Source organism: Haliotis rubra, unplaced genomic scaffold (genome assembly GCF_003918875.1).
Source record: "Haliotis rubra isolate DU_JTF1 unplaced genomic scaffold, ASM391887v1 Scf49, whole genome shotgun sequence".
Classification (NCBI taxonomy): Eukaryota; Metazoa; Mollusca; class Gastropoda; order Lepetellida; family Haliotidae; genus Haliotis; species Haliotis rubra.
This window is the reverse complement of record NW_025767179.1, coordinates 990,247-1,002,714: the sequence shown is the minus strand read 5'-3', so window position 1 is coordinate 1,002,714 and position 12,468 is coordinate 990,247. Positions and strand designations below refer to the sequence as shown.

The following is a 12,468-nucleotide window of genomic DNA, read 5'->3' as shown; positions in this document are numbered from 1 at the left end:
ATGAATTGAAAGGGAATCTGCACTTTGCTCAATGATGTGGATTCACGTCAACTTCCTCTCATAGCTAAGGTTCATCTCAATTCTGTCTATATGTCGTCTGCACTACGTGTTGGTGTCACCTCTGATTTCTAGTGAATGGTAGTTGAGTTTCAGCTCCGTTTTGCTTGCCTTGTATCAACACAATAGTTCACGCCACGCCACGCCACGCCACGCCACGCCACGCCACGCCACGCGTTATATACTAGCTGTTGTGCATCATGTTATCATCTCACCACGCCGTCATTTACTATGTTATAAATAAGGTCGTGTGCATCATGTTATCATCTCACCACGCCGTCATTTACTATGTTATAAATTAGGTCGTGTGCATCATGTTTCATCAGGTTTTCTCTGACGTTGAGCATATTTGACATATGACGGAAATATAATGTAAAGCGGAGCTACACGCCCACAACGATCTCTGGTGGCATTTACTGAAACGAGTTCTTCCTTGTACGCAATGTCCGAGGTTCATTGTGCGTGTCTGACAAATCATGCATGACGTCTTTACAAATATTGTAAAAGGCCATGGCTATATTCAAGTTCCTCGTTCCTATCTGACATTGCTGAAAACATGAGCAACACATTGGCATTGAATAATAGCCAAGCAGCATTCGTTTGACTTACACAAGCTTACCGTCGCATATAATCCATGTCGGGCCTCGCCTAAATACAGCACACACCTTGTGTTCAAAGGATCTTTGACAGCATATACAGGGTACAAACTAAAGAATTGTGAACCGAATGGGATAAACCACTGAATAGCCCGATACCCTGGCTGTCTTTAGTACGTTGATTCAGTCGAATGGATAGATAGAAGGCTACAAGAACTGCTATGAGTCAATCTCATAATTAATCAGGATTCACTCACTCACACATGACATGACGCAAACTGTTGAACTGCGTTGTGTTTATCTGGTCCAGTAAAAATTCTTTACTTAATAAACTTTCTTACAGATAAACATAATTATCTAAGCATATGTCCACATGCTTTGTGTCATTTGTTTGTTTCTCATAACACTTCAAATATGCAATTGTACATTCATTAGAACGCCCTTTATTCAACACTTAAGGATGTGTACATACACGTACAATACAACATGTAGCAGTTTAGCTGCCATTTCACTGACCTCATTTGCAAACAATGGCACAAGTATAGACATCGATCTTCTCCAACTTTGTATTTCTATAACGAAGGGCACTTAACCTACAAATCAATGGGGGCGGGGGTAGCCTAGTGGTTGAAGCGTTCGCTCGTCACGCCGAAGGCTCGGGTTTTATACTTTTATTTTTAAAAAAGGAGGTTGGTCCCCAATTTTGGTGTCCCCCGCCGTGATATTGCTGGAATATTGCTAAAAGCGGCGTAAATCTAAACTCACTATCTCACTACAAATGAAGGCGACTATCCAGCGGTTGTTCATGTTGGCTTGGTAACACCGTTGATGTCGAAATGTACCTGGATCCCCCAGTGGTCGCTTGGGAACCTGTTACAAGGTAGCCGTTCAGTGCCTGCAAGTTCAAAGTCCACTTGTGTCACCTGTGATGTTGGTTTACTATGCCGTATGTAAAGTCGGTCCAATCTCATGAATAATTTGTATCCAGGAGTAGCACGGTTGTCATTTGTCCTTGTGTCATAGGTGTACCTGGCATCTGGACGCTGGCCAGTTGTTTCCCATAAGTCGTAGATATCTTCTGGCAAGGTGCCAACCTGGAGGACAGAGAACAGATATAACATATTAACTGTCAGTGTACAATGAAATCCGATTTAGAATATCTCTAAATCTCTTTAGAATAGGGCGCTGGGGTAGCTTAATGGTTAAGGCGTTCGCTCGTCACGCCGAAGACCCGGGTTCGATTCCCAACATGGGCACAATGTGTAAAGCCCATTTCTGGTATCCCCGTGATATTGCTGGAATATTGCTAAAAGCGGCGTAGAACTAAACTCACTCATTCACTCTTTACAATATGCTTGTCGTAGGAGACGACGTACTGGATGAAGTTTTCAAAATCGGTGACACAACATCGTTCAATGGATTGTTGCGAACAATGTGTAACAACAATGTTGTTTGTTGAAGGTGTTTTTATCTGGTAACTTTCATGATAAGCTACAATAACTGCAGAAGAGTTTAATGCCTTTACCTCCTCGTCTACCATGTTCGTATCTCCGCCAAATAGTACAGTTCTGTCACCATCAGCCTCTTTCATCGCCTGAAATGCTTTCACCTGCTGCCTCTTTCTCTCGTCACTGTAGTCGGACGAACCTACCGGACTCTCCAGATGCGACGTCATCATCTGGAACTTGATCCCCTTCACACGACACTGCACAAACACAAGACAAAAGCCTGCTGTTACCCGGGACCAAACCATAGTGCATACTGTAAACCAGTTACACAATACATCGAGAACTGAGCTCGCACACTGTATCCAGCAGGAAAAGAGACATACTTCTAAGGTAACCATGTAATACCCAGGAGATGAGGTAAGGAGACATTCAAAACATACCTTTTGGGTTGGGAGTACAGGCAAGTTTATTCAATTTCACACATTTTTGTTTAGAGACATTCATCATGTCCAGTAACCATTATATTTTGGGTTGGCGTTGAGCCTAAACCTGAAGACAAATATTGTCTTCTTTTCTTTATAACTACCCTCCTCAATTACAACATCTAGATCCTTCACGCCTGCTGACAGCTTGGGGTATAGCAATATCTGATTCAGTGTGTTTCTGTAGGTTTGTTTGAAAAGAAATCATTTTTATATATCGCTGAAAATAGACGTATTTTCAGTGGTGCATAAGCATATCTTGCCTTGACTGACAGAAGGTTCCTCAGCATCCTGCTCGTGGGGAATGGTGTAACTGAGCTGTCCTCATACTGTGCATGCCCCTTCCGCAGCATGACAGCAGTGAAGTAGTGGTTGTCTCCCCCTGGAATTACCTGGTACATGTTGCACCCATCCGCCAGGATCGGGAGGGTGAGGCGTATCACTTCCTGGAGGAACACCACGTGGGGCTTCTCCCTGGAGAACATTGTTCAAAAACACTTTACAAATACATACCGAATTTTGAAACGAATTTTGATTTCCTGATATTTCGCTTCAATAATACGCCCATGCTCAATGCCTTTCTTTGATTCAGTATTGATTAATGTTGTAAGAAGTCCTAAAATATTTAAAGGCTCAAACATGAACGTTTCTGGGTTTACTTTGGGGTAAATTACATGAACGTTTCTGGGTTTACTTTAAGGGGGTCACGCCGAAAATTCCCCACAGATAACGACTGGTGTTTCCCGCCAGCTTCAATTTGTCCTGTCAGAATGAGACCTCAAATATGGCGACAGTGTCTACCACACCTTTACCTCCTGAACCAGTGCTCTCAAGCGTGTGATCAGTTGCGTTAATGACTAAACATATTCACACTAATGAATGCCATGCTTGGGAAGGAAACATTGTAGTTTGTTACACAATGCAACTACTCACTTGTTAATGGTGTCACAGACAGCTCGCATCCTGTCCTCGATACAGCGCGGGTCAAGTCCGTCAAGGTTCCAGCACAGAAGACGGATACGATGAGGTTCAGTGTCAGGACCTTCCCTGAAACATTATACACCTGACTGTAACAACACAAAACACCTGACTGTAACTCCACAAAACACCTGTCTGTAACTCCACAAAACACCTGTCTGTAACTCCACAAAACACCTGACTGTAACAACACAAAACACCTGACTGTAACTCCACAAAACACCTGACTGTAACAACACAAAACACCTGTCTGTAACTCCACAAAACACCTGACTGTAACAACACAAAACACCTGACTGTAACAACACAAAACACCTGACACACAAAACACACCTGCCTGTAACTGAAAACACCTGACTGTAACAACACAAAACACCTGTCTGTAACTCCACAAAACACCTGACTGTAACAACACAAAACACCTGACTGTAACAACACAAAACACCTGACTGTAACAACACAAAACACCTGACTGTAACAACACAAAACACCTGACTGTAACAACACAAAACACCTGTCTGTAACTCCACAAAACACCTGACTGTAACTCCACAAAACACCTGTCTGTAACAATTCCACAAAGCCGGTGAATGGCAAACTCCAAGAAACATCCATCGAAACAACTAACAAAAAACTACAACAGCAAACGTATTTATTCGTAGTTTTCGTATTAACGTGTAGTGAGAGTGACCGACTTGGGTTCAACGTCCATTAGAGTCTCAGTTATATCAACCTGTGTCAGTTCATGTTGTTAGATATTCTGGAAGCACACTGCACAAACCTGAATCCAAGCTAAGCTATCGGTTATGGCACGCATTGAATTCGATTTAGCAAACCTAACAGTACTGACAGGTGCGACTGTCAAAGGTGCCTACTGTGTTGAACATTAGTTCCAATCAACTAACAGTCCACAAAGTGTTCAAAGTGGTTCAATGCAACCCTGCTGCACCACAGCTAAGGAGGTATCGTGAAGGTTGATTCAGAAAGATGTCTCCTTCCACACAAAAGATCCGTCATGCATTATAATTAGGGTTCCTTTCCACTTACATCACAGCTGTAGCAGCCATTGTTCCGGTGTTGGCGTTGCCATCAGCTCCTGCTTTCTGCGGTTTGTTGACCTTTCTGTTAGCTCTGCTTTGTTTTGCCCCCATTTATCAACGATGTTTCTACGATGTGAGCATTCAGCTGGACAAGAAACGTATATATAAGCTTCATCATTAGATCATTACTGTTTAAGAGAAGACAGGTGTAAAGGGGGCCTAGATTCGGATAAATAGCCAGTTCGATTCTGTTAGTTCAAACGTGGTATATATTCCAACTAGGGTTTTTGATAAATGATCTTATCAACGGTTACAACTCCCTGGGTTCAAGGCGTCTGAGTCCTGATCAGAAAAGCTCGTGAATTTACGTCGTTTAAATTTATATCTTGACCTTGTTGATTATTCTCAACCATGGATGGGTCTTTCGGTTCCCCGATAACTGCCGCGGACTAAACAACAGTCAAAGCGCAGTTGAGAATCTAATCCTGTGGTGAAAGAGGCAAAGTCTCTTGCATCAGCTGGGATAGTGGTGGCGTCGGTTTTCTGGGATTCCAAAAGAACCCTCCCAATTAATTGGTAAGTTGATGAATTTACGAAGTCTGTTGTTTAAAGGACACGTCTGTTCTAACCATGTCTGTATGACGGATGGAGTTCAGCTCAATTTACCTCCCTTACAATCACTAGGTTTGGCACTCGTCCCCAAAGTGAAGAAAGAACTATCTGACGACCATTATGCAAATGACGATTTACATCATTTTTGCTGTGGGAGACTCTTTCCAAGACCAGGGAGAAGCCTTGCGGGAGATAACGTACGAAGCTATTAAGCAAGAAAATCTACCAATGGAGTCTACCTTAGTTACGTTCAGAAACACACACACACACACACACACACACACACACCCCAAGATTTATGTACAAAGTAAGTGACCCACCCTGCATGTCCTATACGAAATCAGGACCCATCCACACACACACACACACACACACCAAACTCTAAACTGTTACGTACAAAATTAATCATTGAACATGCATCAATTTTAGATGTGGTCTTTATTTTATTGAGGTTTTCGGGCATATCATCAGTTGTAAGTTATATTATATATGTAGCTTGTGGCTATGATTTAAACGGCATCCTGAATAGCGTCTGCCTGATCAGTCGGTAACGTTACAGGTGTCAAATACATTTGGTCCAACGCTGTGAACTTGTAATACCCGTGTTTTCCCAGTCCACGTGCGCTAAACATGTAACGACTGTGTATTAGGAGCCGAAAGGAATAAATCATATCCCCATTTAGATTCGTTCCTGTTGTATTGGACGTGTCATTGCTGTCCTTCAATGATAGGTAGTACAACAACGCAGTTTGTATGCGACCTATCTTCCAACACATTTTGCTATCCCGTTTAACGTCGACACGATATACATTCTATCAGGGAGACTCTATAAGGTTGTAGAGTATCCCTGATTCTATACAGTACAATGTTATACTATTGAAAATATTCAAACTCACCGACAACCCAGATGTTTCCTGCTCCACGCGTATCACATCCGTGGACTGACCTCCCTACTTGCTGCAAGTGTAAAGTATTCTACAGATATCCATGTAACGTGACACCTGATGGGGTTTTATCCAGTTTTCAATTGACACATTTGGAGGACTTCCTTCGTCGCCAAAACGAGGCCCGCAAAAGACATTTTTAGGTATTCATTTCGCAGTAACCATTGGGAAACACGCACAAAGGGATTACCCGTAGCGCTATATAGCGATATTGCTCAACAGCTAGGGCTGCGCCCGGTAAAGTGCACTCAAGCCTATTTGCATACGCCCTCAACCGTATTGATCAAAACGGGTCATAAGCAACAGGATATATATAAATGGAGCCATTACAGACAGGATGATGTCCGAGGCCGAGCTGAAGAGAAAACAGGTGAACCACTACACATTCGCCAATATGGGAGAAAGACAATTGAACGCGCTACACGAATAACATAAAAATATGTTGTTCGTTTTATAAAACAAGATTTCCCTCATTGATCATTGATTTTGTACATGACATGGGGTGTCGGAGTGTTACTTACTTTACACATAAATTTGGAGGAGGAGGGGAGGGGTGTCATTCACATTGTACATGCTACTCCATAAAAATCAACACCACCACCCCCTTGCCATATATTATGTACAGTCCCTAAGGGTCAAACATCGACATAAGGGAAAGGGTAAGCATGGGAGCTTAAATGATATTACCTTTAAGCCAAAGCCAGTTGTAACGGACATTTAAGAAACATTTAAGAATGCTTATGGGCTTTCTCTCTCAAACGCATTCCCTTGAGATCAATGGTGGAACATATGAATATCAGAACCAACAACTTATAAGTTGAAAGGACATGAGCAATTAAAGGGAAAACTGTGTTTTCATTCTGACAATCCTTGACGTTAGATTCTACCAGTAGTTAGCCTGCTTAGCTAGACATTTCTTAAGGATAGTGCATTTTGTGATAAAAGCACCAAATTTGGCTCAGATGACCACTTAGGTGTGGGAAGTAGTTTAAAATAAGCAGAGATGCCAACCCTAATTTAGCCCAATTAGTATTTTGGCCAAAACCGGATTCAAAAATAAGTATTTGTTGGTCAAAATTAGTATGACCTTTTCCAAAGAAATTTCATATTTAATAAAAAAAATAAATTGAAAATTTTATTATAAATTGTAGATTTATATACTTATCCTATCTCACGGTATGCACCTCTTCTCTTCTTCTACGACCATGTGTGCAAACGTGCTGTAGGCTAAATTGAATCAAATCTTGCTGGCCTCTGCCCCGCCCTGACCTCTGCCCTCACTCCGACATCAGCACCTGTCAATCATCTCTGTAAGCGTGGAGCTCGCTCAGATGATCATATGACTACCTGTGCCTGTCATTCTCGTCTTGGAGCTTCTAGTAATCTGTGATGTGGGGCAGGTCGTTTGGGTCCTATCGCGTGAGATAGGATAAGTATATAAATATACAATTTATAATAAAATTTTCAAATTTTTAAACTTATCCTATCTCACGGTATGCACAATCCCACGGTTGGTAGGCAGGTCGCAGATTACCCAGTTACTACCACCAGGAAAAACGCATAACCCAAGGAGGCCAGGAGAAAGCACCAACGATAGCAAACTTTGAGACGCCAGTCCCTGCTCGGTGAAAGAGGGTACCAATCTCCTAGTTTAACGTTCAGTACCAATCTCCCTAACGTACCAAAGGTGAGAAAGGACTCAGGAGCAGAACGCTTCGAAAACCATGTAGGTAATCGGAAATCAACACTTAACTGACGTAATTGCTCAGAGAGTAGAGGTCAGTAAGCGGAGTGTCGATCATCTCTGCATGTAGCACAAGACTGGCCTCACAGTCTATGAAGTCATAACTTATGACAGTGCAGACACGCCCTATTCCCATAGCTGAGAATGATCTAAGCCCAAGATAAAAGTACCAAGACATGGATGACATCAATATCTTATATTAGGTACAAAGCAAACCCGACCAAGGAAGGATTGCTTTATCTGCGAACACAGGCCGATGACAATTGCTGCGCCAGGATCAGGAGGCCGAATTGATGTAGACCTTCCACGTCTGTAACTGAGAGGTCCCTCAGGTAGTGTGAAGCAAACACCTTATCTGATCGCCAAAACAGCCCTCCATGATGGACCGCAGGGAACAATTTCTGTGAAGAGCCATGGTGGAGGCAAGAGCTCGAGTCTCATGAGGCTTCACCGTCGACGGTGGAGGCAGGTCAGCAAAGGCAGAAGCACGCAGGATCGTAGTTCGCATCCAAAACGCCAAGGTAGTACGGGAGACTTCCGAGGTGGAGGCAGTAGACAATGGAATGAACAATCTCTTACGCAATCTGCGGCGATCCTGTGAGGCAGCTAGGTAAATCCTTAATGCACGCACCGGGCATAAGGACAGATCCTCAGTGTCATCTGGGCCGAAGATAGTGGACAACAGCTGAATCGTGAATGTGCGATCCAGCTGTCCTGGTAACTGATTCTTGGCGAGAAAATCCCACCGCAAACCAAGGAAAACTTTCGCATGTCTAGACCTTCAAACCTTACCCGAGAAACATCAAGAGCATGCAACTCAGAAATACGAGCAGCCGTAGCCAAGGCCAATAGAAAGAAGGTCTTAAAGGAGACATGTTAGAAATCTTTCTCCTCCAAAGGTTCATAATCAGCTGACGTGAGATGAGCAAGTACAACGGAAAGATCCCAAGCTGGAGGCTGGAACTTCCGAGATTGGTCAGCCAGTTTGTAAGACCGGAGGAGAGACTGGAGTTCAGGGACAGTGGACACCTTCACACCTGAGGCCGCTGCAATAACTGTGTTAAGAGCCGCCAGATAGGTAGATAGTGTAGAACCTTTGAGTTTTCTGGAGGTTCGGAGATGCTGAAGGTACTCTGCCACCATCTGTGGGGACGCCGTAATGGGGATGAGACGTCCCTCTTCCTGCAATACGCTTTAAAATTCTTCCATTTGTCATTGTAGAGTGACCTCAGTACGAAGTAGTAATGGCAGGAGCCACACGTTTAGAATAGCCCTTAGCCGTTAACGACTGATGTAGATGCGCCAAGTGTGCAGATGGAGCGTCAACGGGGACCAATGTAGCTGGTCGGAGTGCGGATGTACCAGGAGATCGGGTCGAACGGGAAGAGGCACGGGATCTGGTTCGGCTAGGTCTTGAAAGTTTACTGACCAACTTCTGGCCGGCCAATAGGGCACGACCAAAAGCAGAGTCATCCCCTGAGTTGCGCACAGTTTCACTAATATGCGAGGAAGAAGGGCCACTGGTGGAAACGCGTAAGCGTTCAGGTCCTCCCAAGGAATGGCTAGAGCATCGAGGTCCCAAGCCAGAGGGTCCGGAATCAGTGACACAAACCGAGGCAGCTGATGGTTGAATCGGGTGGCGAAGAGATCTACTGTCGGAGTCGTCAACGGAAGGCAAAAGGTCTGGAACACCTGAGGATGCAATTTCCATGCCGCATGAGAGCGACGACTTGGTCGGGACAGAGAATCAGCGATGACATTCTACACCCCTGGAATGTGGGTGGCTCGTACCAAGATGTGGAGAGAGTCCACCAGATCGAAGAACCGTTAGGTCCACTGCAGCAGTTGAGTAGACCCCGTGGACCCCATCCTGTTGATATGCCAAACCACAGCTGCGTTGTCCGACTGGATCATGAGGGAAGTTGCTCTTAGGACATCCTGCCAGTGACTGATTGCAAGCATCACCGCCCTGAACTCCAGAACGTTGATGTGACAGGCGCGATCGATGGGAGACCACCGCCCTGCCACTAATTGATTGAGAAGATGAGCTCCCCACCTGTGTAGAGACGCGTCCACATACAGGTGGTGAGACGGAACAAACGGCCCTAAACAAACTCCATCGCAAACATTCAATGCTTCCATCCACCACAGTAGATGGGTATGGAGCTGCAGAGGTAGAGAGATCAAGGCAACGGGATCTCCCACTCTGATGTAAGGCGCTAGAAAGAACTGCAAGGGACGAAGTTGTAGTTGACCCCTGAGGGTGAACGCCTGAGCCGACGTCAAGAGGCCCAGGAGCTCCTGCCACTGACGAAGTGTCCTGGGTTGCCCCAGTGCCAGAGAAACCAATCGCTGAATCTTGCAGAAACGATCTTTCGGGACAAAGAGTTTGTTGGCCTCTGTGTTGAACACTGCTCCAAAGAATTGAAGACAGCATAGGGGCTAGTTCCAATTTCTGCAGATTGATTAACTAGCCTAATCAGCGAAGAAGCTGTATCGCAAACTGCATGTGACGAAGCAGAAGGGCATGATCGGTCTGCGCCTGAATGCAGTTGTCCATGTAAGCTACGAACACTATCCCCTTGCGGTGAAGGAAACAGGTGATAGGCTTCGATACCCGTGTGAACAGCCACGGGGCCGAAGAAATTCCAAGCGGATAGTGGGTGCCCTCGAAGACAAACCAAAGGAACTTGCGAAGAGCCGGAAAAGTCAGGATGTGAGGGTACCCATCCTGGAGATTGAGACTGACCATGTAGTCTCCCGGCTTGATGATTGTTGAGAAGAGCCACCGACACCATACGAAAGTGAGGCAGGGGGTTGTAGAACCATTTTATGGAAAACCTTCATATTGAAAATTAGTCTCAACTTGTCCGAATCTTTTTTGGCACCAGAAAGATTGGCAAATAGAACCCCGGGTCGGTCGGAGCCAGGCCCAGGGCTCGTTCGCAAGTTTCTGAAGGAGAGTGTCGATTGTGGAGCGTAGAACAGCCGTCTGAGATATGATACGTTCAAGTAGCCAAGCTACCATAAAAGCACTGAAGAAGTGCTGAATGTAGGAGGTTCGTGGCATGGAGATGTCAGGAACGTACACATTGTACACAGAGTGATGAAGGCCATATAAACAGTGATTCATCGCCAAATGAAGTGTTGGTCCACCAGTAGAGTGAGAAAGTTAGTAGATACGATGCATGTGATCGTCAGTCTACCGGAACATTGGTAAAGTTGATGGAATGGCAGAGGTAAAAAAGACCAATGATTCCAGACACGTTCGATAAAGAGGCGGAGGCAGTAACATCGATGCCTACGGACAGTCCGGACATAGCTGCAGTGACTTCTGAACTGAGGCCTTCAGCTAAAAAAATTGAGTAAACCCAGCCAAAGTGAAAGCGCCTCAGCGATTCCGTCTGGCACCGTCGGTAAAATGCATCTCCCGGCTGACTGACAAACTCGACATAATCACTCCTACCGGGAATGGCACCGTTCATCATCACTGGCAATTAAAGGCTGGGATAGGTATCCGCTTCGTGGGACCAAGACAAGTCTGTCAGGTACTTCCTAATCAATGTATCATCAAAAGTCTCCCCCGTTGAAAAGCTGTTTACAACTATACACGACTTCCTGTTATGTGAGCTATGCCCGACTTCAGCGCAGGGCGTTGTCTCTCATGGACCAATCAACTTGCAGCATTTGATTCATCTCAGATTCCCGCGAAGTGACGTCACCGGTGTTGCAGGAAAAGATCCATGCAAAATCTTGTGCAATCATTGATTTCTACATCAGCACCGGCCTTGTCCGTAATCCCCCGGAGTTACACGAGGGAACACGTGTACAGCAGACTGAGTGGAAAACGAACGAAAGATTTCGCCGGGTAATACCGATGTAAGTCTAGTCTCCCTGGCTATTGTGATTGTTTCCTTCTTCACTGAAGATAATGTAATCGTCATCTTAACAGATGATCAGCTGAAGTTCATACTTACTTAACGCTGTTACTTGTAGACTATAGTCATCGGTCTCAATGAAGCTCCGTAAACAACCAATAGTGTTGAATACATAAAGGTTCTTGTAGAGCTACAAGTTCATCTACGACTCCCATTGCAGAACTTATACATCAGCGTGCTTGACTCTTGTGAGGAAGGGGACAGCTTGACAGTTATCACTGGCCTAGCTCAATACTGAAGCCAGTGAACTATGAGGAAGCACCGAACCGGGAACACCATGAGTAAGCGCTGAACCGGGAGCCCCATGAGTAAGCGTTGAACCAGTAATACTGTAGGTAAGCGCTGAACCAGGAAGACTGTGAGTGAGTGCTGAACTAAAAGCACCAAGATAAAGCGCCGATCCAGGAAAACTGGAGGTAAGCGCCGATCTGGGAGCTACGGTAATAAGCGCCGAACTAAGAACACCAGTAGTAAGCACCGTTCCGGGAACACCGGGAGGAAGCGCCGATCCGGGAACACCGGTAAAAAGCACCGAACTGGGAACACCAGTAGTAAGCACCGATCCGGGAACACCGGGAGAAAGCGCCGATCCGGGAGCACCGGTAAGAAGTGCCGAACTGGGAACACCA

General features: G+C 45.1%; 1 protein-coding gene across 1 annotated transcript; it reads right to left on the bottom strand.

The window, feature by feature from the left end:
• Positions 1 to 932: 932 nt before the first annotated feature.
• Positions 933 to 6,321, bottom strand: LOC124291351 (tyrosyl-DNA phosphodiesterase 2-like). The gene is made up of 6 exons (XM_046728332.1): positions 6,110 to 6,321; positions 4,609 to 4,746; positions 3,517 to 3,630; positions 2,847 to 3,057; positions 2,179 to 2,358; positions 933 to 1,747 (listed from the first exon to the last, which is right to left on the bottom strand). The coding sequence occupies exons 2-6, from the start codon at positions 4,710 to 4,712 to the stop codon at positions 1,457 to 1,459; spliced, it is 900 nt and encodes a 299-aa protein (XP_046584288.1). The 5' UTR covers positions 4,713 to 4,746; positions 6,110 to 6,321; the 3' UTR covers positions 933 to 1,456.
• Between the last annotated feature and the right edge of the window lie 6,147 nt (positions 6,322 to 12,468).

Excerpts from the sequence above, each read along its gene's own strand:
- LOC124291351 (XM_046728332.1), bottom strand. The coding sequence starts at position 4,712 with ATGGGGGCAAAACAAAGCAGAGCTAACAGAAAGGTCAACAAACCGCAG. Across the intron at positions 3,058-3,516 it reads GTCTGTGACACCATTAACAA|GGAGAAGCCCCACGTGGTGT; the intron begins GTGAGTAGTTGC and ends AATGTTCTCCAG. Across the intron at positions 2,359-2,846 it reads GGAACCTTCTGTCAGTCAAG|TGTCGTGTGAAGGGGATCAA; the intron begins GCAAGATATGCT and ends GTGTTTGTGCAG.